The 27,798-nt window shown below is 43.3% G+C and overlaps 2 protein-coding genes across 3 annotated transcripts in view; one reads left to right on the top strand and one right to left on the bottom strand.

Annotated features, from left to right (window-relative positions):
• LOC139557985 (piezo-type mechanosensitive ion channel component 2-like) overlaps window positions 1-21,632 on the top strand; it is a 31,536-nt gene extending 9,904 nt beyond the window's left edge. Inside the window, exons 13-55 of the mRNA XM_071373356.1 lie at window positions 33-197; window positions 402-780; window positions 994-1,175; window positions 2,067-2,215; window positions 2,730-2,897; window positions 3,329-3,370; window positions 3,687-3,719; window positions 3,857-3,981; window positions 4,161-4,333; window positions 4,516-4,692; window positions 4,901-5,047; window positions 5,315-5,515; window positions 5,715-5,919; window positions 8,492-8,593; window positions 8,825-8,990; window positions 9,165-9,408; window positions 9,659-9,755; window positions 9,865-10,024; window positions 10,181-10,270; window positions 10,377-10,459; window positions 10,704-10,769; window positions 11,071-11,183; window positions 11,281-11,401; window positions 11,496-11,567; window positions 11,674-11,840; window positions 12,001-12,200; window positions 12,424-12,585; window positions 15,596-15,868; window positions 16,038-16,296; window positions 16,399-16,587; window positions 16,675-16,876; window positions 17,032-17,164; window positions 17,371-17,518; window positions 17,617-17,831; window positions 17,929-18,087; window positions 18,209-18,356; window positions 18,598-18,786; window positions 18,890-18,982; window positions 19,103-19,272; window positions 19,523-19,639; window positions 19,858-19,937; window positions 20,137-20,365; window positions 20,559-21,632. Of these exons, the coding sequence (XP_071229457.1) occupies window positions 33-197; window positions 402-780; window positions 994-1,175; window positions 2,067-2,215; window positions 2,730-2,897; window positions 3,329-3,370; window positions 3,687-3,719; window positions 3,857-3,981; window positions 4,161-4,333; window positions 4,516-4,692; window positions 4,901-5,047; window positions 5,315-5,515; window positions 5,715-5,919; window positions 8,492-8,593; window positions 8,825-8,990; window positions 9,165-9,408; window positions 9,659-9,755; window positions 9,865-10,024; window positions 10,181-10,270; window positions 10,377-10,459; window positions 10,704-10,769; window positions 11,071-11,183; window positions 11,281-11,401; window positions 11,496-11,567; window positions 11,674-11,840; window positions 12,001-12,200; window positions 12,424-12,585; window positions 15,596-15,868; window positions 16,038-16,296; window positions 16,399-16,587; window positions 16,675-16,876; window positions 17,032-17,164; window positions 17,371-17,518; window positions 17,617-17,831; window positions 17,929-18,087; window positions 18,209-18,356; window positions 18,598-18,786; window positions 18,890-18,982; window positions 19,103-19,272; window positions 19,523-19,639; window positions 19,858-19,937; window positions 20,137-20,365; window positions 20,559-20,811 (6,846 nt within the window). The 3' untranslated portion in view covers window positions 20,812-21,632. The remainder of the gene's footprint in view (window positions 1-32; window positions 198-401; window positions 781-993; window positions 1,176-2,066; window positions 2,216-2,729; window positions 2,898-3,328; window positions 3,371-3,686; window positions 3,720-3,856; window positions 3,982-4,160; window positions 4,334-4,515; window positions 4,693-4,900; window positions 5,048-5,314; window positions 5,516-5,714; window positions 5,920-8,491; window positions 8,594-8,824; window positions 8,991-9,164; window positions 9,409-9,658; window positions 9,756-9,864; window positions 10,025-10,180; window positions 10,271-10,376; window positions 10,460-10,703; window positions 10,770-11,070; window positions 11,184-11,280; window positions 11,402-11,495; window positions 11,568-11,673; window positions 11,841-12,000; window positions 12,201-12,423; window positions 12,586-15,595; window positions 15,869-16,037; window positions 16,297-16,398; window positions 16,588-16,674; window positions 16,877-17,031; window positions 17,165-17,370; window positions 17,519-17,616; window positions 17,832-17,928; window positions 18,088-18,208; window positions 18,357-18,597; window positions 18,787-18,889; window positions 18,983-19,102; window positions 19,273-19,522; window positions 19,640-19,857; window positions 19,938-20,136; window positions 20,366-20,558) is intronic.
• On the bottom strand, window positions 21,464-22,673 carry atp5f1e (ATP synthase F1 subunit epsilon). 2 transcript variants are annotated; one of them, XM_071371449.1, is made up of 4 exons: window positions 22,509-22,673; window positions 22,046-22,170; window positions 21,868-21,887; window positions 21,464-21,661 (listed from the first exon to the last, which is right to left on the bottom strand). In XM_071371449.1, exons 1-3 carry the CDS (start codon window positions 22,538-22,540, stop codon window positions 21,877-21,879), a joined length of 168 nt encoding a protein of 55 aa, XP_071227550.1. In that variant the 5' UTR covers window positions 22,541-22,673; the 3' UTR covers window positions 21,464-21,661; window positions 21,868-21,876. The 2 variants fall into 2 exon arrangements, with proteins under 2 accessions (XP_071227550.1, XP_071227551.1); XM_071371450.1 differs by lacking the exon at window positions 21,868-21,887.
• Between the last annotated feature and the right edge of the window lie 5,125 nt (window positions 22,674-27,798).

Raw genomic sequence — 27,798 nt, forward strand, 5'->3', positions numbered from 1 at the left:
GGGAGGGGAGGAGTGAGGTGTCTATGAGGGAGGGGAGGAGTGAGGTGTCTATGAGGGAGAGGAGGAGTGAGGTGTCTATGAGGGAGGGGAGGAGTGAGGTGTCTATGAGCGAGGAAGAGAATGGCCCCAGTGGACTGGCTGTGTTTGGCCTGTTCATCATGAAGCACAGCTACATCAGCGCACTCATCATCATGATGGTAAACCACTTCCTTTCCACGACACTATTAAGGTTTTGGTGTAGACATTAGTCATTCAACAATTAACTCTCTGAAAACAATTCCTTTAAAAGTCTAACTGAATAGAGCTACGTTACCTTCACATTACCTTGCAATCTTTGAACGTGAACATGGGTATGACTATAAGATGTGTGGCATGCCTCCCGTGTTCCTTCAACCACTCAGGTGTGGAGCATCACCTATAACAGCTGGCTGACGTTCGCCCTGCTGGTGTGGTCGTGTGTGATCTGGATGATGCGTGACCGTCGGCGCTACGCCATGATGAGCGCTCCCTTCCTGGCGGTGTACGGCACCTTGCTGTTGCTGCTCGCCTTCCTGAGTGGCCTGAGGCTGCGGCGAGATGAGCTGTACCCTGGCCTGCCAAATGCCGTGCTGGTGGACTTTGACATGGCCATCTACCCAGCACCCTGCATCCACCTGGGAGGCAAGGTGTTGTACACCTTCAGCTTTTGGCTGCTGTTCCGCCAACAACAGAAGGAGAAACAGGAAGAGCAGGATCTCAAGGAGTCTGACGAGTCTCTGGAGGAAGTGAAAGTACTCCCACGTATGGACTCCTCTCTTTATATGCACCCTTTATAGCTTTACATTGATAAAGTCACGTTCTCTAATTCAGTTACGATGCATTATAAATGGATATGATATTGTTCCTAGGTGTTTATAACAAGCTTCACTTAACAGTGCTCTCTAACTCATAGGTGTTTGAACCTTGACCCAGGTACGGTGACATGTTCTACATTGTGCTCCTCCTCTCCCTCAGCGGATGAAGGGGAAACCTCTCCCATAATGGAGGTGCTGGGTTCAGCGGTCAAAGGAACCCTGGTGAAGTACTGGATCCTGTTCTGCTGCTACATGTTCTTTGTGGTCAGCTTCTCTGGGAAGGTGATGGTCTACAAGATCCTCTACATCATGCTGTTCCTCTTCTGTGTCGTCCTCTACCAGGTGGGCCTCATATATATGACTCCTGGATAGTGTTGTAGTGTATGTCAGTGGTGGTGTGTATGCTGCACATGATATACAATGTACAATACAACTTTACTGTCCATGTTCCAGGGAACAATGGATATTACTTAACTCCTCCAGATTGCACACAACTCAGGGTGGCCGGTAGGCTAGCAGTTAAGAGCATTGGGCCCGTAACCGAAAGGTCGAATCCCTGAGCCGACAGGTGATAAATCCGCCGATGTGCCCTTGAGCAAGGAAGTTAACCCCAGTTGCTCCTGTACGTCGCTCTGGATAAAAGTGTGCGCTAAAATGTAAAATGTAATATTTCAAGACACTGATGATAGATGGGCTCCCGAGTGGCGCAGCGGTCTAAGGCACTGCATCTCAGTGCTTGAGGCGTCACTACAGACACCCTGGTTCGAATCCAGGCTGTATCACAACCGGCTGTGATTGGGAGTCCCATAGGGCGGCGCACAATTGGCCCAGTGTCGTCCGGGTTCGGCCGGTGTAGGCTGTCATTGTAAATCAGAATTTGTTCTGACCTGACTTGCCTAGCTAAATAAAGGTTAAATAAAAATAGATGGGTGTGAAAAGGCAACTTGTTTTGTGGTCGCCTGTTGTCATATGAAATTTGTCTAGTAACCGAGGGAAATCAGAGGGTACGGTTGATCTTTATAAAATAAGGTATTTTACTGTTAATATTGCTCGCTATGATCATTGGTATACCTATGATTATTGCTATACCAAAAATCCTGGGGAGCAATATTAACAGTAAAATATGTTGTTTTATAAAGATCAACTAACCTTCTGATTTCCCTCGGTTACTAGACAAATTTCATAATGATTTGACCTGATTAGCATCATGGCATCTATGTTACCGTTCCTCAGATCCGTTGTGACGTGTGGAGGCGAGTGCTGAAGTACTTCTGGGCGGTGGTGGTGGGCTACTCCATGGTGGTCCTGATTGCCATCTACATGTACCAGTTCAAGACCATTTCTGGCCTGTTCAGACAGATCATGGGCATGTCTGAGGAAGGGTGAGTGGTAATGGTGGCACTGTGGCCAACCCTGTACATTCACAACGCTGCTTATGCCTCCATATTGTTGTAGTCATCCCAAGACTTTGATGTACTACATTGTTAATTGATTCATTGATTCATTCATTGGCGCAAAATTACTCATCTTGTACCCTGTGTCTAGAAGTCTCCCTGATGGTCCATGGCTAAGGAACATTTGTGATTCACAGTGTCTTTGCATACTGTTACTGAGTTATTCTTATACAGATGTAGTAGGATCTTAATTTTATCACTATTTTGTTGCTGCGATTTTTCCTGCACTGCAGGAACTGCAAACTTGTAGTGTATTTTAGTTTTAAAAAGGCTTCTTTTAAGTTTGTCAGACTTGAAATTGAAAGAAAAATGTATCAACCCCTACAGAAAGTGTCCACATAATCCACATAATAATTCACATTTGCTGCTATAGCAAACTGGCTCAAATTAAGATCCTATATCTGTTCGCTCAGTGCTGTCCCTGTCCCGCTCTGTCCTCTAGTCTGCGTGATCTCGGGTTGGAGCAATATGATACTGTGGAGCTGTTTGCTCGGATCCTCCTCCCTGCAACCTTCCTATTGGCCTGCATCCTGCAGCTTCACTACTTCAACCAGGACTTCCTGGATCTCACCAACCTGGACAACGTACCTGTCCACCATGGACCAACCAGGTGGGACAGCTTACCTGATCGCAACCACTGGGATAATGTGCTTTATATCAGGGAGGAGGGAAATATTAGTCCATTGAAGTGTTTCTTTCATGTCAACTGGTATTTTTAGAGACATATATTTTCTTAATAAAAAAAATATGTACAATGGCGGTGGAGGCTGCTGAGGGGAGGACTGCTCATAGTAATGTCTGGAACGGTATCAAACCGCTCCAGCCATTAGCATGAGACCGTCCTCCCCAATTAAGTCACCACCAACCTCCTGTGCTGCAGAGAGATATTGAACATTTTGATCTGATTGGTCCCCCAAATCAATGGTTTAATACTTGCTGGGGTGTTCTTTCCTATTTTGGGGGGGAAAATAAGCTGTCTGTCATTCTCCACCCATCTCTATGTTGTTGTGTCTCATCCATTCTGTCCATCTCTTCACCCAGAGAGGAGGAGCTGAGGAACTCAGTCAATGTGATAGCTGACATGTAAGAGTTGTATTTCTGTCTCCTTGAATGGCATGCTTCACACCGTGGATTGCTCAGAGTTTGAGTCATCTTAAACAACCTTAGTTGGGCAAAATCAAAGTAAGGAGTGTACAAATATGTTAATCTCATGTTATAACATGTTGGCGTTATTATACAGAGAAAGCAGCACCATTTGAGAGTGCAGATATATAATTTAAATCCATCAGTCCGTCATTAATTCTGAGTAATTTAAAATAAATATTTTTCAGATAATTTCATGTAATACATTTTTTACCACTGTAAGTGCAAGGTTTAACTGATGTTTATTCTTCCTCAGAATTAAAGAAAACATTGAAAAGTTACAGAAACGGTACACTCTTAATACACTTTCTTCCTGTACATGGATGAAAAAAGACAATGTATGGCATCATATATAATGTTATTATACAGTATAATGTATTAAAATGACTAAATCCATGATGGACTTGCCTACCCTCGTTCTGCTAGGATGGCGAAGGAGCAGAGTGAGCAGACGAGTGGGGAGTCAGAACGTGTGGGGAGTCAGGACACGTTGGAGAATGATGGACTGTCTGCCTCATCAGAGAAACCTGAGGAGGAGCAGGAAGGAACAGGTGTGTGCCACTGAGACTCTGAGATTCAGATTCTAATTTACTGTACGAAAAGTACAATTTTAACAGCACAAAGACAGTACAAGCAAATATGCCACTTAAACAAAAGTCTGTCAAATCTAGCACAGCATTTCAGATCTTACATCTGACCTTGAGTCTGATGTCCTTTTTGTGTCCGTCAGTTCCCCCAGAGGAGCGTCTGACCCAGTGGGGGTTGATAGTGGACCGGGCCAGCCTGCTGCTGTTCCAGGCTCTGGCTATCTTCCAGCGGGCTCAGGAGATGGGCTGGAGGCTGCTGGAGGTTCACAGCCTCAAGATTGTTTCCACTGGCATCATCTGGGTGTCCCTACAAGAGGTCAGATGTCTTTATGTGACCCTTGAACTCCACATTCTCATTGTACCTTGACCCCATTTATAGTACCTTCTATATTGTATTTACTGCATTTACACTGCCCTGATTTTACCACCTAATATGTTATGCAGTGTAGGATGTCTGCACAAAACATTTGTTTTCTTTCTTTTTTCTTTGTGCCCCAGGTGTCCCTGATGAACTTCATGTTCCTGGTTCTGTGGACCTTCGCCCTGCCCTTCCCCCGGCTCCGCCCCATCGCCTCCAGTGTGTCCTCGGTCTGGGCCTGTGTCATGGTGGTGTGTAAGATGCTGTACCAGCTCAAGGTCATCAAACCTTTGGAGTACTCCTCCAACTGCACTGCTGTGAGTTCACTTACCACTGGCATGCGAAACACTGACCAAATATTCACTAATTATTCCACAGGCATAGCAATATATACTCAGTAATGGTTGGCTCCCAAGGGGATTATGTCATTGTTTAGATACAATGGACTGTGTGTCAACTGGTATTTTTATGCTTGCGTATGTGTGACTATCTATGTTTACAGTAGTATGTGTCTCTGTGTGTCAGAGCCTTGTGTCAGCTAATGGGACAGGGCTGGAGGGGAACATGGCAGAGCTGCTGAGGAGGTCTGTGCTGTATGTGAAGCCTGTTGACCCAGCCATATGGTGTGGAGCACTGCGCAAGTGTGAAGACAGGATCCTGCCCTGTCTCAGCGTAAGACAAGCTTCTTACTCAGTGTCCGTGGTTATTTAGTAATATCGACGTCATTTGTCAATCCTGCCATGCACTGTACAACCATGAAATTAATTGAAAGAGAGATTTTGAGATATATGCATATTAATAGCAGATTAATGCATATTGGTAAATACGGCACATATAAATGAATATCCTCTCTATTATTAGCGTGGTAGCTTCATTGATCTGTGGTTCTATAGTTCAGTAGTCTGAGTGTTCTTTGGTTGTGTTTGTCTTTGACGTCAGAACCACCTGATGGTGCTGGGGCTGCTGGTGTTTGAGGTGACGGTCTCTAGACACCAGCTCTACTACCGCCTTCACAACAACCTCAAGGTCCCCACCTTCAGCATTATCTTCCAGGGCATCACACGCCAGCACCTGGACCATGGCATCCTGCCCTGCATCAAATACTTCATCAACTACTTCTTCTACAAATTTGGCCTGGAGGTACAGTAGCTCCAACCGATTCTTGGGGCTGCAATAGCCTCTTTTACTGTTGACTTCAATTTCAGATTTGTAATTTGAAATACAGTTTCTGAAGTTATCTATAGTTGTCTTTGCTGTTAATCTGTATGTTTTCATTTTTGTAGTATCATCATGTCACGGTGGTTGTATAGCTCTTTGAGATGGTCCTCCTGTCCCTCAGGTGTGCTTTGTGGTGGCGGTGAATGTGATTGGCCAGCGGATGGATTTCTACTCGCTGCTGCACTCCTGTGCTCTGATGGCCGTTCTGTCACGACGACGCAGGAAGGCCATGGGGGAAGTGTGGCCTAAGTACTGCTGCTTCACTGCAAGCCTCATGGTGCTGCAGTACCTGCTCTGTATCGGCATCCCTCCCGCTCTCTGTGTCGGTAAGTAGAGATATCTGGAGATAACCCAGTAAGCAAAATGCTAAATGACGCTGACAAAATGATGCTGACATCACATGTATTTCAGGTGCTGAAGGAAGGTTAGAACATGTATTTTCCAGACTTCGAAAATACGTATTTTCCGGACGTCGAAAATAAGTCGCAAATGGATGTTGACAAGATGTCTTTTCAGGTGTCTTTTCAGGACATCGAAAATAAGTATTTTCCGGACGTCAAAGAGACATCTTATGGGGAGGTTGAAAGTATAAATTACAGACGTTGAAAATCTGTATTTCCGGTCATTGATTCTATGGACAAATTTCACCTGCACATACATTCTCAATGACGTAAGCATTATATCACAATTATATAGGAAAGAGGAACCAACTGAAGAACGCAACAGAATATTGATTATTGCTCCCATCTGTCACATGTACATATGTTAGCTTTTAAAAAAGCTTTAAAACTGGCAGCGTGGATGTTGAAATTAGTCTAATTAACAGAATAAACCAACACACCACTTCATCTACAGTAACATTCTAGGAACGGTTACAGATTATTTTATTTACTTGCTATGACTGTGAGTTGTTGTTGTTGTTTAACTACCTTAGTTGAATGCACTGACTGCCAGTCACTCTGTATAACAGCATCTACTGAATGACCAACATGTAAATGTAAAGACAAACACTTGCAAAGCATGCTGAGTATTATTCTAATGACCACTGCCCCCAAACAAGTACAAATTTGGTCAGTGCAGAGCAGATCCTATTCTGAATGAATCATAGACGTCTTGGCTATATTTCACAAGTTTTAACATCACCCCTGGAGGTGATTACTGAGAACTCAACGAGCGGATTTGAGCCACAGCATTTTATAGCAAAGTCCATCCTCCTGGATGTTCATGACAAACAACAGATGTATGGAATGGGTCACAAGGTTAAGATTTGTGTGAAAGATACTAATAATTCACAGCAGACAGTATCTCATTGTGTAGAGACCAAGGTCTGGCCCAGGGGTCATCTCTCTCTGGTACCATATAGAACAGAAACATTAACTCATGCTCTGGAATGTGGTATCCCCAAAGACATCGTAAATCTCCTGTCAGTGTTATCTCGCGGAGGCCCACTTTCAGTTCACACAGTCACAATAGAGTAATAAGAACCCTCTATTCTGTTGCATAAAACAACCATTTGATGCAATGAAAGTATTATAACATAATCTTGCAATTACATAGGCCTTACACCAGAATAACTTTCAAGGGCCAGTATCTAAAACGTGACTTAGGGTAGGAGTGTTGATCTAGGATCTGTTCATACAATCTTATTCATTATGATCTAAAAGACTAAACTTATCCTAGATCAGCATTCCTACTCTGAAACTCCTTATGGAACAAAAATATAAACGCAACACGCAACAATTTCGAAGATTTTAAAGAGTAATAGTTCATATAACGAAATCAGTCAATTTAAATAAATTCATTAGGCCCTACTCTATGGATTTCACATGACTGGGAATACATACATGCATCTGTTGGTTACAGATACCTTCAAAAAAAGGTAGGGGTGTGAATCAGAAAACCAGTCAGTATCTGGTGTGACCACCATTTGCCTCATCTCCTTCACATTGAGTTGATCAGGCTGTTGATTGTGGCCTGTGGAATGTTGTCCCACTCCTCTTCACTGGCTGTGCGAAGTTGCTGGATATTGGCTTGAACTGAAACATGCTGTCGTACACATCGATCCAGAGCATCCCAAACATAATCAATGGGTGACATGTCAGGTGAGTATGCAGGCCATGATAGAACTGGGACATTTTCAGCTTCCAGGAATTGTGTATGGGTCACATGGGGCCATGAATTATCATGTTGAAACATGAGGTGATGGCGGTGGATGAATGGCACAACAATGGGCCTCAGGAACTCGTCACCATGGGGCATTCAAATTGCCATCGATAAAATGCAACTGTGTTTGTTGTCCGTAGTTTATGCCTGCCCATATCATAATCCCACCGCCACCATGGGGCACTCTGTTCACAAAGTTGACATCAACAAACTGCTCGCCCACACAACGCCATACTGGTCTGTGGTTGTGAGGCCGGTTGGATGTACTACCAAATTCTCTAAAACGACATTGGAGGCGGCTAATGGTAGATAAATTAACATGAAATTATCTGGCAACAGCTCTGGTGGACATTCCTGCAGTCAGCACGCCAATTGCCCGCACCCTCAAAGCTTGAGACATTTGTGGCGTTGTGTCGTATGAGAAAACTGCACATTTTAGTGGCCTTTTATTTCCCCAAGTACAAGGTGCACCTGTGTAATGATCCTGCCGTTTAATCAGCATCTTGATATGCCACACATGTCAGGTGGATGGATTATCTTGGCAAAAGAGAAATGCTCACTAACAGGGATGCAAATAAATGTGTGCCCAACATTTTAGAGAAATAAGCTTTTTGTGCTTATGGAACATTTCTGTGATCTTTTATTTCATCTCATGAAACATTGGACCAACACTTTACATGTTGCGTTTATATTTTTGTCCAGCGTAACTTCTCAATATTCTCTTCTCTCTGTCAGATTATCCATGGAGGACCTCCAGTCAGGCTTTGACCTCCAACCTCATCAAGTGGCTTTACCTGCCTGACTTTGCCATGCGTCCCGCCCCTTCCTTCATCCTCTGTGAGTCTCTTTGTGTTCATCCCAGCCATTTACAAATTCCCAAATTGTGGGGAAATATCGCATTGGCATTCATTCTTGATTTACGTGAAAGTATGAATTACATGCATATCTCAAGGATTCAGGCCATTGTCTACTATATATAGTGTGTACTGTAAATCCCTTCATACACCATCAATCTGTAACTCCTACATAAGTGAACAAGGCAGCCATTTTGTTTTGCTGTGTGTCCAGACGACCACCTCCTGCTGCTGTGCTCCACGCTGCAGTGGCAGGTGTTTGAGGAGGAGAACCGGGCCGCCGTGCGCCTCATGGCAGGGGAGAACGTAGAGATCAGCCGCAGCCTGGACCCGCGTTCCTTCAACCAGTACATTCCCGTCAACAACTTCCTCCAATGCAGGTCAGAGGACTCCCTTCCCTAAAAAGCGTGGGCTTTAGACAACTGCTTTGTCGTTTTCGTGAAACGTGGCCTGATTAGGAAAACTTTGAATTTTCAACTAGGGTTTTTTTTCCAGTCAGGTCTGGACCTACTCATATAGTTATATGGATATGTCTGTGTCTCTCCTTACCTCAGGTCCTACCTGGACATCGCCAAGGTTTTTGTGTTCAGCTACTTCTTCTGGCTAGTGCTGTGCCTCATCTTCATCACGGGCACCACCCGCATCAACATATTCTGCCTCGGCTACCTGGTAGCCTGCTTCTACTTCATGCTGTTTGGGGGAAGCCTGCTAATGAAGCCCGTACGAAACATCCTCAGGCTCTGGGACTGCCTCATCGGATACACTTGCTTCGTCATTGGCATGAAGAACCTGCTATCTGTATGTTAGCTAACTAATTACTAATTGCCTAGGCTAGCCTATCCTCGTTGCTGAAAGTGTTTTTTCATTCATATACTGTATTATGCATAGCGTACGACAGATTATGCTAATAACCCAGTCGATTTTAATCACTCGTCAATGCTAACTGCCTGTTCTGTGTTAGTGCTTCACTAACTTCCCAAACTCACTGTCTCAAGTCCAGTCTTCTCTCCCCTCTGTGCTATCTGACTTGCTGTATGTGTGTCCACAGCTTGGCTCGTGTGCTTATCTGGACAGCCTGTTGAAGAATGGCTGCTGGCTCATTCAGGCCTTCAGCATGGTCTGTACAGTCAAAGGCTATGATGTCTGTAAGTGTGACTGATAATACCGATTAACACACTGTGTGTGTGTGTGTGTGTGTGTGTGTGTGTGTGCGTCATCTCAGTTGTGTGTATATATGTGTGTGTGTGTTCCCAGCTGCTCCTGATGATGAGTGTGAGCTGCCGGAGGGGGAGGCGGGCATTGTGTGGGATGCGATCTGCTTCACCGTGCTCTTGGCTCAGAGAAGGGTTTTCCTCAGCTACTACTTCCTGTATGTGGTGTCTGACCTCAGGGCCTCCAAGATCCTGGCCTCCAGGTTAATAATAACAATCATCATCATTTAGTGTCTGACCACTTCCCTATCAATGATTTTAGAATACTTTGGTACTATTGGAAAAAGTCATGTTTATCTATGGAATGGTACCCACTGAAAGTAGGACTTCATAGGTTGTTTGTCCCCTCATATTTCAAGGGGTGCTGAGCTCTTTGAAGCCAAGGTGAAGAAACTGGTTGCTGCCAGACTGGAGATGGAGAGGAAGTCTGTGGCGACGCTGAAGAAGCAGTAAGACTTATGCCACAGCAGTTTGTTTGTTCTCATTTAGTTTTCAGTCTAATGGGTTTGCTATTGTCGCATTGTTTGAATTCACTGTGTTGATTCCTTCCTCTAGGATGGAGAAGATCAAATCCAAACATAAGAGTAAGCCTGGCCAGGGAGACGCAGCAACACCCCCTGCTGATATCGTGCCAAAGGGTGAGCCTCATGGGGCTAGCTAGTGGAAGTTGTCCTTAACCACTGACGGAGGGTCAGTTCTTAAACGTATACTCTTTGACCGGATCTTTGTATTTTCCCCCTACTAGAGTTGGTGCTCAAATTGCTTTACATCATTTTAAGGTGGTGGGAGACTCAACTCATCATGATCATTATTCTTGTCATTCTCACTGAATGAACGGATACATTTATGATGTCGGGATGAATGGGTGAATATGTTTTCCAGGTGAGAGTGAGAAGGCTGTGAACGATCAGGGGAAATGGTGGAAACCATGGGTCTCACGGCCTGGCGGTAAGTGTTCCATAAATCTAACTAACATGATTCCGATTTGGTCAGTTACAGAAAGAACCTTGAATGGTGAAATGGGATGGATATGGCTTGAAAAGATTAACAATGTGCTTGATTCCACCTTATTCGATCGGGTGCTGAATCCTCGTGTACATAATGGGATATGGTTTAATTTCATCTCATTATAAATACTCACTTTTTGATTCAAGTAATCAAAACCATTTATATACTGCAACAGTATAAAGTAGGATGCATAAGTAGGAGTTTGTCTTTGTTGTCTGACACTTCTGTCGTTTCCCCTCAGTTGAGAACAACTGTGGCTACCATCTTTTTGAGAGTGACAGTGAAGAGGAAGAGGAGGAAGTCCAGGAAAAGAAAGAGGAAGAGGCTCCACTAAAGAAGAAATCTGCTTTTCAGGCGAGGGCCATAAAAGACAAACTATAAAGACAAGTAAAATAGTATTTGTGGATGTTGTTGAATGTGATGTCAAACTGTGTGCCTCCTTTCTCCACAGATAGCCTATGAGGCATGGGCCACAAGCTCCAAAGCAGCCCTGGATTTGCACAAAAAAGAAGAGAACAAGATGAAAAATGAAGAGAAGAGGATGGCAAAGAGAGAGCTGCAAAGACAGCAAGGTAAGAGGGGCTCGTTTGTATGGGGCTGTTTGCATAATGTTGTCATAGAGACAGAATAAGTCATGTATTATTTTGTGTCGTTGTCTGATCCAAGGCATTGAGAGAGCCGAGTCTCAGGAGTTGGACGAGTTGGAGGTGGAAGAGAGCGATGAAGAGGAGGAGAAAGGTAAACATTCCACCTCCACAGACCCTTCATGGATATACAGTAGACTAACTAAGTCCTTGCACTGCTTCTAACTTGATAGGTTTCTAACGACTCTCTCCTCTCACAGAAAATATATTTCAGAGGATCATCTACTCACTCAAGTTTTTATGGGTGTTTATCCTGTCCCTTTTGGATGACGTCACTGAGGGCCTTAACTCTTTCTGCAAAGATAACCAGGACATCACCAAAGTGCTGCGCTTTGAGAGGGCTCTTCTAGGCCAGCAACAGAAAAAGGTGTATGAAACATTCATCCACTCTAAGTCTCCAAGATGCTTTTTGTGTATTGCAGGGGATACTTCATTTGACTTCACTCAATTGAACTCTGTTTTAATGATGTCCTGCCTGCAGTGATGATACAAATAAAAGACAATCTTTTCCCCTGTTCCTTCTACAGGGGAAAGAAGTGTCACAGGAGAGCGTGACGCGCTTCTATGAAAACTGGATGTCTAGGCAGAACACTCTGGCCTCGCTGGAAGACCAAGATGACATAGTTCTCCCCATCTCCTCCCCACCACCTGTACCCTCATCACCGCGAGGTTACTCAAAGCTAAAACACGCCCATTCCAAAATCTCCTGGGGTAGCAGCTTGTCCAGGTCTGCATTGATGTAACACCTATAGTCATGATTAGTGAATTCATTTCTATTCCGTACGTACGTAGACTGCATGTGTTATACAGAACGGATTACTTTTGAATTAATTATGAAGTAGTATTTTCTATTATTATGTTATTCCGCATCATAACCTCTATATGGAGGATTTATAAATGGCCTCGTAAGACCAGGATGGTCACCATGTTTCCCTGTCGTCATGTCTTAGCTGCGTGACGGATGAGACCCTGCTGGGGTCTCGACAGCCCACTCTGGATGAGCTGGATGATCCTCCTCTACTCCAGCCAACTGCCGAGCAACTCAGACGGAAACTACTGAAAACTGCCAACCTGGACCTTGGCTCATTTGACAGCGAAGTCCCTCCACCAAGGTGATGTTTTTGTTGTTGTTTATTTATTAAGAACCCCATTAGCCAACGCCAATGGCGACAGCTAGTCTAACTGTGGTCCAACACAAAGAAAAAACCATTACAGACAAAATAATTGACAATTTATCTACATTTAAAAGCATTAACATGTCGTGTGTGTGTGCATCTATCAGTTACACATACATGTCAGTACACACACAACAAGTAGGTCACATGGGGAAGAGGCGTTGTGCCGTGAGGTGTTGCTTTATTTGTTTTTTTAAACCTGGTTTGCTGTTCTCTTGCGCTATATAAGATGTAAGGGAGTTTCATGCACTCATGGCTCTGTATAATACTCTACGTTTCCTTGAATTTGTTCTGGACCCGGGGACTGTGAAAAGACCCCTGGTGGCATGTCTGGTGGGGTAAGTGTGTGTGTCAGTGCTGTGTGTAAGTTAACTATGCAAACAACTAGCAATTTCCAACACATGAATGTTTCTTATAAAAACAAGAAGTGACATAGTTAGTCTTTCCTCAACTCTTAGCCAAGAGAGACTGGCATGCATAGTTTTAATACAATGAAGAGTAAAAGGTGCCACTCTGTTCTGGGCCAACTGCAGCTTTACTAGATCTTTCTTTACAGCACTTGACCATATGACTCGACAATAATCAAGATAAGATAAAACTAGAGCCTGCAGGACTTGATTTGTGGAGTGTGGTGCCAAAAAAGCAGAGCATCTCTTTATTATGGACAGACCTCTCCCCATCTTTACAACCATTGAATCTATATGTTTTGACCATGACAGTTTACAATCTAAGGTAACACCAAGTAATTTAGTCTCCTCAACTTATTCAACAGCCACACCATTCATTACCAGATTCAGCTGAGGTCTAGAACTTAGAGCATTGTATTTGGTACAAATCTTCCCCCAAGTTTTAGAGATGTTCAGGACCTGTTTATTACTGGCCATCTATTCCAAAAACAGACTGCAACTCTTTAAGGGTTTCAGTGACTTCATTAGTGTCATGTCTACTCCCACTCCTACTCTCTAGCGCTCGTTGTCGCCAGTTGTCGAATCATTACGCACACCTGCGCCTCATGACACTCACCTGGAGTCCCTGTACTTGCTTCCTGACTCCCAGTGTACACGTTGCAATTAGCTGTGGTTGCTGATGCGTATGTGGTTGAATCATCAGCATACATGGACACACATGCTTTGTTTAATGCCAGAGGCAGGTCATTTGTAAAAATAGAAAAGAGTAAAGGGCCTAGAGAGCTGCCCTGTGGTACACCACACTTTAAATGTTTGACATTAGAGAAGCTTCCATTAAAGAAAACCCTCGGAGTTCTATTAGATAGGTCCGAATCCACGATATGGCAGCGGTTGAATAGCCATAACACATACGTTTTCTCAACAACAGGTTATGGTCAATAATATCAAAGGCTGCGCTGAAATTTAACAGTACAGCTCCCACAATCTTCTTATTATCAATTTCTTTCAACCAATTGTCAGTCATTTGTGTCAGTGCAGTACATGTTGAGTGCCCTTCTTTATAAGCATGGTGAAAGTATGTTGTTAATTTGTTTACAGAGAAATAGTATTGTATTTGGTCATACACAATTTTTTCCAATAGTTTACTAAGAGCTGGCAGCAAGCTTATAGGTCTGCTGTTAGAACCAGTAAAGGCTGCTTTACCACTCATGGGTAACGGAATTACTTTGGCTTCCCTCCAGGCCTGAGGACAAAGACTTTCCTCTAGGCTCAGATTAAAGATATAACATATAGGAGTGGCTATAGAGTCAGCTGCCATCTTCAATAACTTTCTATCTAAGTTGTCAATGCCAGGAGGTTAGTCATTATTGATCGATAATAATACTTTTTTCACCTCTCCCAGACAAACAATTTTCAACTTGCAATGCTTTTTTTTCATTATTCGTTTTTTTATACATGAGAACGATGGCTGACTGTTCGTTGTATGCATTTCTAAGTGCATCTAAGTGCCTTAGACCGCTGTGCCACTTAGGTGCCAGTTAAATAATCATTAAAGTAATTGGCAACATCGAATGGTTTTGTGATGAATAAGCCATCTTTCTGCCCATCATTTCATTTAAAGTACTGCAAAGTTTTTTTCCCATCATTCTTTAGCATTGATCTTGGCTTCATAATACAGTTTCTTCTTCTTTTTGTTGAGTTTAGTAACATAATTACTCAACTTGCTATAAGTCAGCCAGTCAGATGTGCTGCCAGACTTATTAGCCACTCCTTTTGCCATCTCTTTCAACCATACAGTTTTTAAATTCCTCATCAACCCATGGAGCCTTAACAGTTCTAACAGGATATAGCCACTATATTGTGATCACTGCATCCAATGGGTACAGACACAGCTTTAGAACAAAGTTCTACAGTATTAGCAAACTGTTATCAATACATGTGGATGATATTGTTCCTGTAGTGTTTGTAAACACCCTGGTAGTTGATTAATAACCTAAACCAGATTACAGACTCTGGTTACAGTGATAAGCTTCCTCTTGAGCAGACAGCTTGATGAAAACCAGTCAATATTCAGGTTCCCAAGAAAGTAGACCTCTCTGTTTACATCACATACACTATCAAGCATTTCACACATATTATTTAGATACTGACTGTTAGCACTTGGTGGCCTATAGCAACACCCCAAAAGAAAAGGCTTTAGATGTGCCAAGTGAACCTGCAACCACAATACCTTAATAACACTTGACATAAGATCTTCTCTAAGCATGACAGGGATATGGTTCTGAATATATACAGCAACAACTCCCCCATAAGTACTCCTGTCTTTCTATAGATGTTATATCCTTGTATTGCTACTACTGTGTCATCAAATGAATTATCTAAGTGGTGACTTCACTTATGGTTTTCTCTACTCTGTATACCAGACTTACTGTATATATTGTTTCATATCTACTCACTCTCTATACACCTTTATAAACTCTTCTATCTTAATAATGTCTTTGACTCCATCTTATTACTTCATATAATTACACTTTTTTCAGCAGCCACGATGATACTGCTCCTGATAAGGAGGACAGTGAAGGAGAGGATGCACGCAGAAAGGAGGGGGAGTATACAGCGGAGGAGGAGTATAGAATGGAGGAGGAGGAATGGAGGGAGGAAGAAGAGGAAGAGAGGGAACAAGCTGTGATGTTTTCAGGATTTATCTCCCTGGACTATCTGGAGTGTGATGAGAAGTGTGAAGATTTCCCAGACTCCCCCCGGCCTCTGAGTGAGACCAGGAACCTCACGGCTAGTGAGCTGCTGCTCAACAAGTCAGTCATGGGAGATTGGGACTTTGTGGTTTTTCTGGTTACAATTGTGGTATAGTCAAGTGGACCCATTCAGTTGTGTCACATTACCTCGTAGTAAATTAAAGTTGAGTATCACACATTTAATTTACACTTCAGGATACTCACATACTGCTTTTGCCCTCTGTTGCAGCATGTTTGATAACGAGGAAATTGAAGAGTCTGATAAGTTTTTCCAGTCTCTCCCGAGGCACCTGAGACTGGTGTTTGCCCTGTACAACACCATGGTGTCGAAGTCAGAGATGCTGTGCTACTTTGTGATCATCCTGAACCACATGGTGTCTGCCTCCCTGCTCAGCCTGATCCTGCCCATCCTTATCTTCCTCTGGGCCATGCTGTCTGTGCCACGCCCAACCAAGCGCTTCTGGATGACTGCCATCATCTACACAGAGGTACGCACAGCAGGCACCCCCAACGGAGTGATATGTTGATTGGCTGGTTATTTGGTTGATTGGTTAGATGGAGGGTTGATTGATGATTCCTATCTCTTCCAGCTGATTGTGGTGGTCAAGTATTTTTTCCAGTTTGGCTTTTTCCCCTGGACTACCTCGGTCTACCGAGGCATCAATGCAGACCGGCCCTTTGCTCTGCCCAACATCATTGGGGTAGAGAAGAAATATGGCTATGTTCTCTTTGACTTGATACAAATGCTGGCTCTGTTCTTCCATCGCTCCATTCTGAAGGTACTGACGGGAATGGTGGTTTCTGTGTTACATCATATAGAATATACGAAAGCACAACTTCTCAATACTTTCTTCTTCTCCCCGTAGTGCCACGGTCTTTGGGATAACAAAGAGGTGGAGATGCCGGACTTCTTCAAGAAGTTAAAGAAGAAGACGGAGAAGATTAAGACGAGTGGAGGAGAAAAAAAAGGGGACGAGCCGAAGCAAAGACTGCCCTGCCTCCCTCTCCCGGCCTCGACTGCGTCCTTATTTTGCAGATGTGGAAAAGCCAACTCCACTGAGACAAACGGTACATACATTCAGCAGCATAAGCATAGTGCTGAAAACATCTCATTTGTTTGAAAGCGTATTGAAGTTGAAATGGGGTGTTGCCTGGACAGATGTGAAACGTTACCCAACCTGAATATACGAACGTCTCTTGATGTGGATGGGATATTGTTGCAGGTGATATGCGGCTCACAAAGCGCCACTCCAAGAAGAAGAGGCACCACAATAAAGTTCCCCTGACCAGGAAGGAGAGCATCAAAAAGCTGATTAGAGAAAGGATGCTGGAGGCTAAAGCTGCTATCATTGAAGTGTGAGCATTTAGTGCACTATCATGTACTGATATGTATTGTAGGTGTGTTCTGTTACTTTAATTACACATCTCCAGTGAAAATGGCAGTTTAAAAACAAGTCCAGGAGACAGCACTTTTGACTGGACATGAATGCATCTTTAAGTACTGATTTTTGGTTTAAAAATGAACAAATATTTTCAGCCATGGTTGTCTTTTGTCTTCGCAGTGCCCTGCATATATACCTACCCATCAGGCAGTTCTTCTATGACATAATTCACCCAGAGTGCAGCCCAGTGTGTGACGTCTACGCTCTCATGTTTCTGATTGACGTGGTCAACTTCATTGTCATCATATTTGGATACTGGGCGTTTGGGGTAAGTGCCTGTTTGAGTCAAAATTGTATTTGGAAAGCTATTAGGCCTATTTGTTTCTAGTGGATCTGTTTCACTGTTTTCTTTTTGTGTCGGAACAGAAACACAGTGCTGGTGTTGACATCACAGATGCTCTTGGGGAGGACCAGGTCCCATCGGCCTTCCTGGTCATGCTGCTCATCCAGTTTGGCACCATGATAGTGGACCGCGCTCTGTACCTCCGCAAAACCCTAATGGGAAAATGTGTCTTCCAAGTGGTGCTGGTGTTTGGTATCCACTTTTGGATGTTTTTCATACTCCCTGGGGTGACTGAGAGGTCAGAGTTTACGTTTACTATAGTGTAAATAAAACATGTAATTATAAAAAAGGAGCTGCTTATTTACCTTTTTCACGGTCATTCTCTTGTGTTCTAGGAGGTTCAACATGAACCAGGTGGCACAGTTGTGGTACTTTGTGAAGTGCATCTACTTTGGCCTCTCGGCCTACCAGATCAAGTGTGGCTACCCAAATGGTGTGCTGGGAAACTTCCTGACCAAGAACTACAACTACCTCAACCTATTCCTTTTTCAAGGGTACAGTCGATGCTCTATGATAGATAAGCAAAGGCGAGATGAAAAGCCATCCACTTCCTTGTAAGGGTTTTAGATAATCCCATAATACCAGTGCATTGGGTTGTTCATGTCTCCTCCTCAGGTTCCGCCTAGTTCCGTTCCTCATAGAGCTGCGTGCCGTGATGGACTGGGTCTGGACCGACACCACCCTCAGCCTGGGCAGCTGGATCTGTGTCGAGGACATTTATGCCAACATCTTCATACTCAAGTGCTGGAGGGAGTCGGAGAAGGTAACTGGGATGCCGAACTGCCAATAGGCTGGTAGGAGTTGACAGTTCCCAACTCATCTCTGTAGAGAGTATATCGGATTGATAGTCGATGGTGAATCACTGTAGAATTGAAGGGGTTTGTCTGTCTTCGTGTTTGTTTGATGTCTATGAACACTAGAGTATACTAAGTATTCTTGTGTCAAGAACAATTGTGTTAAACTTGAACTGATTTCAAATTGTGTTGAACTATGAATTTGTACAGAAATACCCACACATCCCAGGGCAGAAGAAGAAAATGGTGGTGAAGTATGGAATGGGTGGCTTCATCATATTCTTCCTCATCAGCGTCATCTGGTTCCCCCTCCTCTTCATGTCATTGGTCAAGTCAGTGGCTGGAGTGACCAATCAGCCTCTAGATGTCTCTATTCAGCTCAGCATAGCAGGATATGAGGTTTGCGATGGCCCCATCAGCTCACAATCGCTGTTTTATGTAACGTTTTTTCTTCTTCTGTGAAACTGTTAGTGCTGGTGTTTTCTGTGTGTGTTTCTCACAGCCACTGTTCACAATGAGTGCCCAGGAGCAGAACCTGGTGCCATACTCAGTTGCAGGCCTCAACCGGCTCAACAACCTCTATGCCACTCACCCAGTAAGAGTGTTCTCCATCTACAAGTTGCAAGTTTGAGGTGCTGTGGAATAGACCCTAAGGATAAGGACCTCTGACGTACTCCTCTCTCTCTCTCTTTTTACCTCTGTCTCATTCTCTCAGTCAGCTATGCAGTTCCTTGGGAACTACATGGCCGAGGACATTGTCATTGCAAAGATCAAGAGTGATGCCAGTCTGCTGTGGAGCATCAGCCCTGCCAGCCGTGACGCTATGATCCATGAACTCAGCAACTCCACCCATATCTACATCACCTTGCGATGGGTACTACTCAGGTACATGTAGTGTAGCAGGACCAGCTACTAACAAGGGTTGGATAGGGCTCTGGGTTGGTTATACGTGAACAGGGTGCAACACCGTTGAGGCTCAAGGACCGGATTTTTGACTTTGTGTAACTGCCAAGACCGTATGATTAGTGCCATAAACATACGCCAAATGATACAGCCATAAACAACTAGACGTAACCAGTGAGTGATAGTGGTTGTGATTTCACTCTGTGAGTGTACATGTGCCCCTGCTCCCAAGGAATGCGTCTCTGTCGATGAACGTGGAGACCGTGGGGGAACACACTGTGAAGTATGAGGACCGGGCCCTGAGGGATCAGATAGTTCAGATGCTTAAAGGGACACGCAGTGACTCTGTGTGAGTCTCAATCGTCACAGCACTCTCACTATATCATCAAATGTTATTGGAGTTCACAACCACAGTCAACATTACATAACATCAATAACATAACCTTAACTCTGAAAGCTAGATGTAAAGGAACTTATTACATTCAGAATAACCCCAACTATAAAAGAGTTGATCACAACGGTTATTATATATTGGTGTTGATATGCTCAATTCAATCTCTCTGATAGGATCATTGAGTCTCTCCTGCCCAAGTTCCTCAAGGGTTCCGGAGGACCTGTGTCCAAGATGGCCACCCGTCTGAAAGTAGGTTAGTGACCCTCTATCCAACCATCATACTGTATAGAACACTCAACTTTGGACCTCTTATGGTAAGAGTTCAATACCACTGGTATAGAACATCAACATAACAAATGCAGATGCTTATATTACTATGGGATCTTAAAAATGTCATGGTCTCTGCTTCTCGTTTTATTCAAATCTTCCCTGTTCCATCTGTAACACCACAGAACACTCGGATCGGCCTGAGGACCTGCAGACTTTTGCTTTCTTCTGGCCCCTGTCCATCAAACTACAGCGCGCAGAAGACAATGGAAGTGCAGAGGGGGGTCAGTGGTGGATTGTGGAGCAATGCACTCCTGGACAGGGGCACGTCCAGAGCAGCTGCCACAAGCTTGAGATAGTGGTGTTCAACGACAAAGTCAGTCCCCCCAGCCTGGATGCTCTTGCAGGACAGGGGTAGGTTAAAAAACAAAACCCTCGCAATGCTGCCCCCAGAGCTATTTACATTTTGATAGGACTATCCTTTTAACTTGTTGATTTGTTCTCACTGCTAAATAAAGTCTCTTTCTGCCCTTTTCCATGGAATCCTATATGCTAATGTTGCTTGTCTGGCCTCGACCTTCAACCTGATTCTACCTTGCTATGGCAGAATCGTGGGCCTGTACATGTCTGTGGTGCTGGTCGTCGGGAAGTTTGTCAGGGAATTCTTCAACGGGATATCCCGCTCCATTATGTTTGAGGAGCTGCCGTGTGTGGATCGAGTGTTGAAGCTCTGCACGGACATCTTTGTTGTGCGAGAGACTGGCGAGATGGAGCTGGAGGAAACACTGTTTGAGAAGCTCATCTTCCTGTATCGCTCACCGGAGACCATGATCAAGATTACCAGAGAGAAGAGCGACTAGAGAGCATGATGACATTTGTTATGAAGAGGACGATTTGGCTTTTGGTTCTTATCTGGGGTGTATTCATCACGCCGATTCTGTTGCAAAATGTTTGCAACAGAAACCGTTCACTCAAAACAGAAAGTTTTGTGACAAATTCAGGTAGGTCCCTCCCTGTTTCGTTTAAGAACCAAACAGCTTCCATTGCAAGATGTAATGAATACACCCCTGGAGTTGCACTTTTGATTGTAAAATGCATGCATTTTTCAGTGACTTATGATTTTACAACGTTAGACCATAGGCCAATCAGAAGTGTTCCTAATGTTAAACAATTTAATTTAAGTTTAGTTGCAACATCATAGATACAAATGTCTTGTATAAAGCTGATAGAAATACATTATGTAGAACAGACCTGCTTCTCTCTCAACATTCTGTAACTTTACACACTGAACACGACCCTGTTTCGCTCCACTGAAAAGCTAATCTAAAAGTATTCATTCTCATTTCACACTGTAGTTCATGTACAGCATTTAATTCAATAAATAAAATATTTGAACTACAAGACCAAGTTCAGAGCTTTTAGCCTACTTTTACATGTGTTCACCTTTTTATGAGCCACTCACAGTTAATGTTGCCAGGTAAGGCATGAGTTTATCAATCTAGCAGACAATTATTTTTAGATGGGAGTTTTATTTCATTTTCTTAATTACAAATTAAAGGGGAAAAATCCATTCTGTTAAGTCTTCCCGTCTCTCGACAAATCTAGATGTAACCCGTGCGTTGTCATCCATCACAAAGATATGTTGGCCGGGACAGTGACAGATCGTCTTGGCCACGAAGAACATCCATTACATGATGACGTACTCAGATCCTGCAAGATAAAGCGTGTCAAGTTAAACTGATCTTAGAAACTATGAACTAGTGATGGTAGCTAGCTATTTGTTGAGAACCGCAGATTATCAGAGTAATGACCATAGACAATCTGATATAGAGCTGATATTGTCCCACTATGGGCGTTAAGGTGTGTTGATAATCTGCAGTTCTGTAGTGTTCTATGTCTATGGTAATGACAAATACCTGACATGCTTACTTGGCAGCTGCAGTAAGTACAAAAAAATGTATCAGGTGTGATAGCAAGAGCAGATGAGGCAATATAGTGTGATGGTTAGTGGGTGGTAGATGAATTGAAGTCCAGCATCTCCAGCTCTTATCCCACATACTGTAGTGATTTCTGATTTGTGTTTTCAACACTTACATGCTACAGCCTTTGGTACGTAGACTTTGACGCTCGACTCGGCAACCTTCAGTGCCTCGACTTTGAACTGGGGTTTCAGTGCCGCACGGACTGCACTTGCGCAGATCGCAGAGAAGCGAATGTAGCTGCAGAGGACACAGATAATCACACTTTAGCCAACAGGCCGAGGCTAGCATCTGAATTATACTTAATTCATTGTCATGTGTTCTTAAACCACGACGATACATATAACAAAAAGAGTGGTACCACACTAATTAAGACAATTGATATAACTCACGGGAAACACGTTAGGAAGCTTGTCAAGTTCATTGAACGTGTTAGCATTCCGGCTAGCTGGATAGTCATATCCATCACACCAGAGCTCTCAAGCAAATATGCAATTTAGTAACTACATAATTTAAGTGCATCACCGTACAATCAGAATACAAGCAAAATGTAATATTGTAAAAAAATGTAATATTACCTAAGGCCAGCTTGTCTCCAGTATGCAACCATTTTTCCAGCGATGTTTCGTTCAAGGACAACTCGGAAATGTGCGTGATGACGTCATTAGCGTTGACCCGTATTCTTCCTTGGAATTTGGTTGGCGGATCGCATCCAAATTGTAAGTGCGTACACCGCCACCTACTGTACTGGTGTGTGATGCCATTCACGGCCTACCTACATTAAATTATTGTATTTTTTATTTAAACTTTATTTAACTAGGCAAGTCAGTTAAAAACAAACTTCCTACAAACTTCCGACTTCAACTGTATGTATTAAAATTATACACTTCAACAGTGTTTACCACTACTGCCCTATCAATGGTGGCAAGTAGCCTAGTGTTAGACATGTAACTGAAAGGTTACAAAATAGAATCCCTGAGTTGACAAGGTAAAAAGCTGTCGTTCGACCCCTGAACAAGGCAGTTAACCCACTGTTCCTAGGCTGTTATTGAAAATAAGAATTTGTTCTTAACTGACTTGCCTAGTTAAAAAAAAAAAAAAGATTACACATTGTAACTATGCAATAGACTAGAAACATGATTTAAGTAAAGGCTGATTTGTAATTCATATATACAGAATAAAAAACAGTACATCCTGCCAGCATATCCCACACGTGTACTGAATGATGTGTGGAAGAGAGTGAGGAACGAGATGGGTGTAACAATCCAGGCTATTTGCTCTGAGACAGGCATAATAATGTAACGAAGCGAGCAGTTTTCTAGCCCGAAGTCCAGCATGCTATTGACTGTGCCCAAATGTGACCCAATTATGGTTGGGGCCGATTGTGGCTAAAAACACTTCATCAACTGGAATCTTTAACATGTGGAAAGGGAAAGAGGTATGATTATTAGTTTTAGCAGGATGGGCTATTAGCTGAACTATAGACTATTCAGCCTTTACTAAAGAAATGTCTAATAGCTGAGCTAGGTGTGAACCACCCCTCCCCAAATTGAGCTAGGTGTGAACCCCCCCCTCCCCAACTTGCAACAAATCATTTGTATCTATCTTTCCACATCTACCTACACACTTATCTACCTACACACGGTTAATGTTCTGAGAGAAAAAAAATATATATATACAGTTGAAGTCGGAAGTTTACATACACTTAGGTTGCAGTCATTAAAAGTCGTTTTTCAACCACTCCACAAATTTCTTGTTAACAAACTATAGTTTTGGCAAGTCGGTTACGACATCTACTTTGTGCATGACACAAGTCATTTTTCCAACAATTGTTTACAGACAGATTATTTCACTGTATCACAATTCCAGTGGGTCAGAAGTTTACATACACTAAGTTGACTGTGCCTTGAAACAGCTTGGAAAATTCCAGCAAATTATGTCATGGCTTTAGAAGCTTCTGATAGGCTAATTGACATAATTTTAGTCAATTGGAGGTGTACCTGTGGATATATTTCAAGGCCTACCTTCAAACTCAGTGCCTCTTTGCTTGACATCATGGGAAAATCAAAAGAAATCAGCCAAGACCTCAGAAAAAAATTGTAGACCTCCACAAGTCTTGTTTATCCTTGGGAGGAATTTCCAATCACCTGAAGGTACCACGTTCATCTGTACAAACAATAATACGCAAGTATAAACACCATGGGACCACGCAGCCGCCATACCGCTCAGGAAGGAGACGCGTTCTGTCTCCTAGAGATGAATGTACTTTGGTGCGAAAAGTGCAAATCAATCCCAGAACAACAGCAAAGGACCTTGTGAAGATGCTGGAGGAAACAGGTACAAAAGTATCTATATCCACAGTAAAACGAGTCCTATATCGACATAAACTGAAAGGCTGCTCAGCAAGGAAGAAGCCACTACTCCAAAACCGCCATTAAAAAGCCAGACTACGGTTTGCAACTGAACATGGGGAGAAAGATCATAATTTTTGGAGAAATGTCCTCTGGTTTGATGAAACAAAAATTGAACTGTTTGGCCATAATGACCATAGTTATGTTTGGAGGAAAAAGTGGGAGGCTTGCAAGTCGAAGAACACCATCCCAACCGTGAAGCACCGGGGAGGTAGCATGATGTTGTGGGGGTGCATTGCTGCAGGAGGGACTGGTGCACTTCACAAAATATATGGCAAAATGAGGTAGGAAATTTATGTGGATATATTGAAGCAACATCTCAATACATCAGTCAGGAAGTTAAAGCTTGGTCGCAAATGGGTCTTTCAAATGGACAATGACCCCAAGCATACTTCCAAAGTTTTGGAAAAATGGCTTAAGGACAACAAGGTCAAGGTATTGGAGTGGTCATCACAAAGCCCTGACCTCAATCCTATAGAACATTTCTGGGCAGAACTGAAAGTGTGTGCGTGCAAGGAGGCCTACAAACCTGACTCAGTTACACCAGCTCTGTTAGGAGGAATAGGCCAAAATGCACCCAACTTATTGTGGGAAGCTTGTGGAAGGCTACCCGACACGTTTAACCCAAGTTAAACAATTTAAAGGTGATGCTACCAAATACTAATTGAGTGTATGTAAACTTCTGACCCACTGGGAATGTGATGAAATAAATAAAAGCTGAAATAAATCATTCTCCCTATTATTCTGACATTTCACATTCTTAAAATAAAGTGGTGATCCTAACTGACCTAAGACACGGAATTTTTACTTGGATTGAATGTCAGGAATTGTGAAACTCAGTTTAAATGTATTTGGCTAAGGTGTATGTAAACTTCCGACCTCAACTGTATATTTTGGTCATGGCTCCCTAGTGGCGCAGCGGTCTAAGGCACTGCTTCTCAGTGCAAGAGGCTTTACTACAGTCCCTAGTTCGAATTCAGGCTGCATCCTACCATGATTGGGAGTGCCATAGGGCGGCTCACAATTGGCCCAGCGTCATCCGGGTTTGGTTGGGGTAGGCCTTCATTGTAAATAAGAATTTGTTCTTACCTGATTTGCCTAGTTAAATAAAGGTTACATTTAAAAAACAACTGGTGGCAACCGCAGCGTAATCAGGAGGTGAACAGTGGCTGGTGCTGAAAATATAGCTAACTTGTTATGCGAGTGTTGCACACCAACAGATGGAGATGGAGCCTAGACCTATATAAAATAACTTAACTGGCTGAGGAAGGCTATGAGGCTTAACAGCTTAATAGAAGTAGGATTTATTTTATTAGGCCTACTTACAATTGCAACTGGTCAAATATTTAGCATCCTACATTAAACAATAATAAAAAGAAAAAAGTCTGCACGTTCGAACTAAAACAATGTAACTAATAATTAAAAGCGCACAATTGTAAATCCCAAACTCTAAAAGTAATTGGAAAGGTAGATACAAATGATGTGTGACATTGTGGTTACAATAAAGAATGTAGCCCATCATGCAAATGTTTCCTATTAGCAGGACAATATACTTTTTATAGCCCGGCTACTGTTGTGAAAACCCCTCAACTTGCAATGTATTCAATGCTTTTTTATTTTATTTTATTTCACCTTTATTTAACCAGGTAGGCAAGTTGAGAACAAGTTCTCATTTACAATTGCGACCTGGCCAAGATAAAGCAAAGCAGTTCGACACATACAACAACACAGAGTTACACATGGAGTAAAACAAACATACAGTCAATAATACAGTAGAAAAATAAGTCTATATACAATGTGAGCAAATGAGGTGAGATAAGGGAGGTAAAGGCAAAAAAAGGCCATGGTGGCGAAGTAAATACAATATACCAAGTAAAACACTGGAATGGTAGATTTGCAGTGGAAGAATGTGCAAAGTAGAAATATAAATAATGGGGTGCAAAGGAGCAAAATAAATAAATAAATACAGTAGTGGAAGAGGTAGTTGTTTGGGCTAAATTATAGATGGGCTATGTACAGGTGCAGTAATCTGTGAGCTGCTCTGACAGCTGGTGCTTAAAGCTAGTGAGGGAGATAAGTGTTTCCAGTTTCAGAGATTTTTGTAGTTCGTTCCAGTCATTGGCAGCAGAGAACTGGAAGGAGAGGCACCCAAAGGAGGAATTGGTTTTGGGGGTGACCAGAGAGATATACATGCTGGAGCGAGTGCTACAGGTGGGTGCTGCTATGGTGACCAGCGAGCTGAGATAAGGGGGGACTTTACCGAGCAGGGTCTTGTAGATGACCTGGAGCCAGTGGGTTTGGCGACGAGTATGAAGCGAGGGCCAGCCAACGAGAGCGTACAGGTCGCAGTGGTGGGTAGTATATGGGGCTTTGGTGACAAAACGGATGGCACTGTGATAGACTGCATCCAATTTATTGAGTAGGGTATTGGAGGCTATTTTGTAAATGACATTGCCGAAGTCGAGGATCGGTAGGATGGTCAGTTTTACGAGGGTATGTTTGGCAGCATGAGTGAAGGATGCTTTGTTGCGAAATAGGAAGCCAATTCTAGATTTAACGTTGGGTTGGAGATGTTTGATGTGAGTCTGGAAGGAGAGTTTACAGTTTAACCAGACACCTAGGTATTTGTAGTTGTCCACATATTCTAAGTCAGAACCGTCCAGAGTAGTGATGCTGGACGGGCGGCCAGGTGCAGGCAGCGATCGGTTGAAGAGCATGCATTTTGTTTTACTTGCATTTAAGAGCAGTTGGAGGCCACGGAAGGAGAGTTGTATGGCATTGAAGCTCGTCTGGAGGGTTGTTAACACAGTGTCCAAAGAAGGGCCAGAAGTATACAGAATGGTGTCATCTGCATAGAGGTGGATCAGAGAATCACCAGCAGCATGAGCGACATCATTGATGTATACAGAGAAGAGAGTCGGCCCAAGAATTGAACCCTGTGGCACCCCCTTAGAGACTGCCAGAGGCCCAGACAACAGGCCCTCCGATTTGACACACTGAACTCTGTCTGAGAAGTAGTTGGTGAACCAGGCGAGGCAATCATTTGAGAAACCAAGGCTGTTGAGTCTGCCGATGAGGATGTGGTGATTGACAGAGTCGAAAGCCTTGGCCAGGTCAATGAATACGGCTGCACAGTATTGTTTCTTATCGATGGCGGTTAAGATATCGTTTAGGACCTTGAGCGTGGCTGAGGTGCACCCATGACCAGCTCTGAAACCAGATTGCATAGCGGAGAATGTGCGGTTGGATTCGAAATGGTCGGTAATCTATTTGTTGACTTGGCTTTCGAAGACCTTAGAAAGGCAGGGTAGGATAGATATTGGTCTGTAGCAGTTTGGGTCAAGAGTTTCCCCCCCTTTGAAGAGGGGGATGACTGCAGCTGCTTTCCAATCTTTGGGAATCTCAGACGACACGAGAGGTTGAACAGGCTAGTAATAGGGGTTGCAACAATTTCGGC

Source organism: Salvelinus alpinus, chromosome 28 (assembly GCF_045679555.1).
Source record: "Salvelinus alpinus chromosome 28, SLU_Salpinus.1, whole genome shotgun sequence".
NCBI classification, from domain to species: Eukaryota; Metazoa; Chordata; class Actinopteri; order Salmoniformes; family Salmonidae; genus Salvelinus; species Salvelinus alpinus.

What these genes read in the sequence shown, in the direction of transcription:
- atp5f1e (XM_071371449.1), bottom strand. Translation starts at nt 22,540, where the DNA reads ATGGTTGCATACTGGAGACAAGCTGGCCTTAG. An exon ending in TGGAGACAAGCTGGCCTTAG is followed by an intron (nt 22,171 to 22,508) that starts GTAATATTACAT and finishes TGTCCTCTGCAG; the next exon opens with CTACATTCGCTTCTCTGCGA.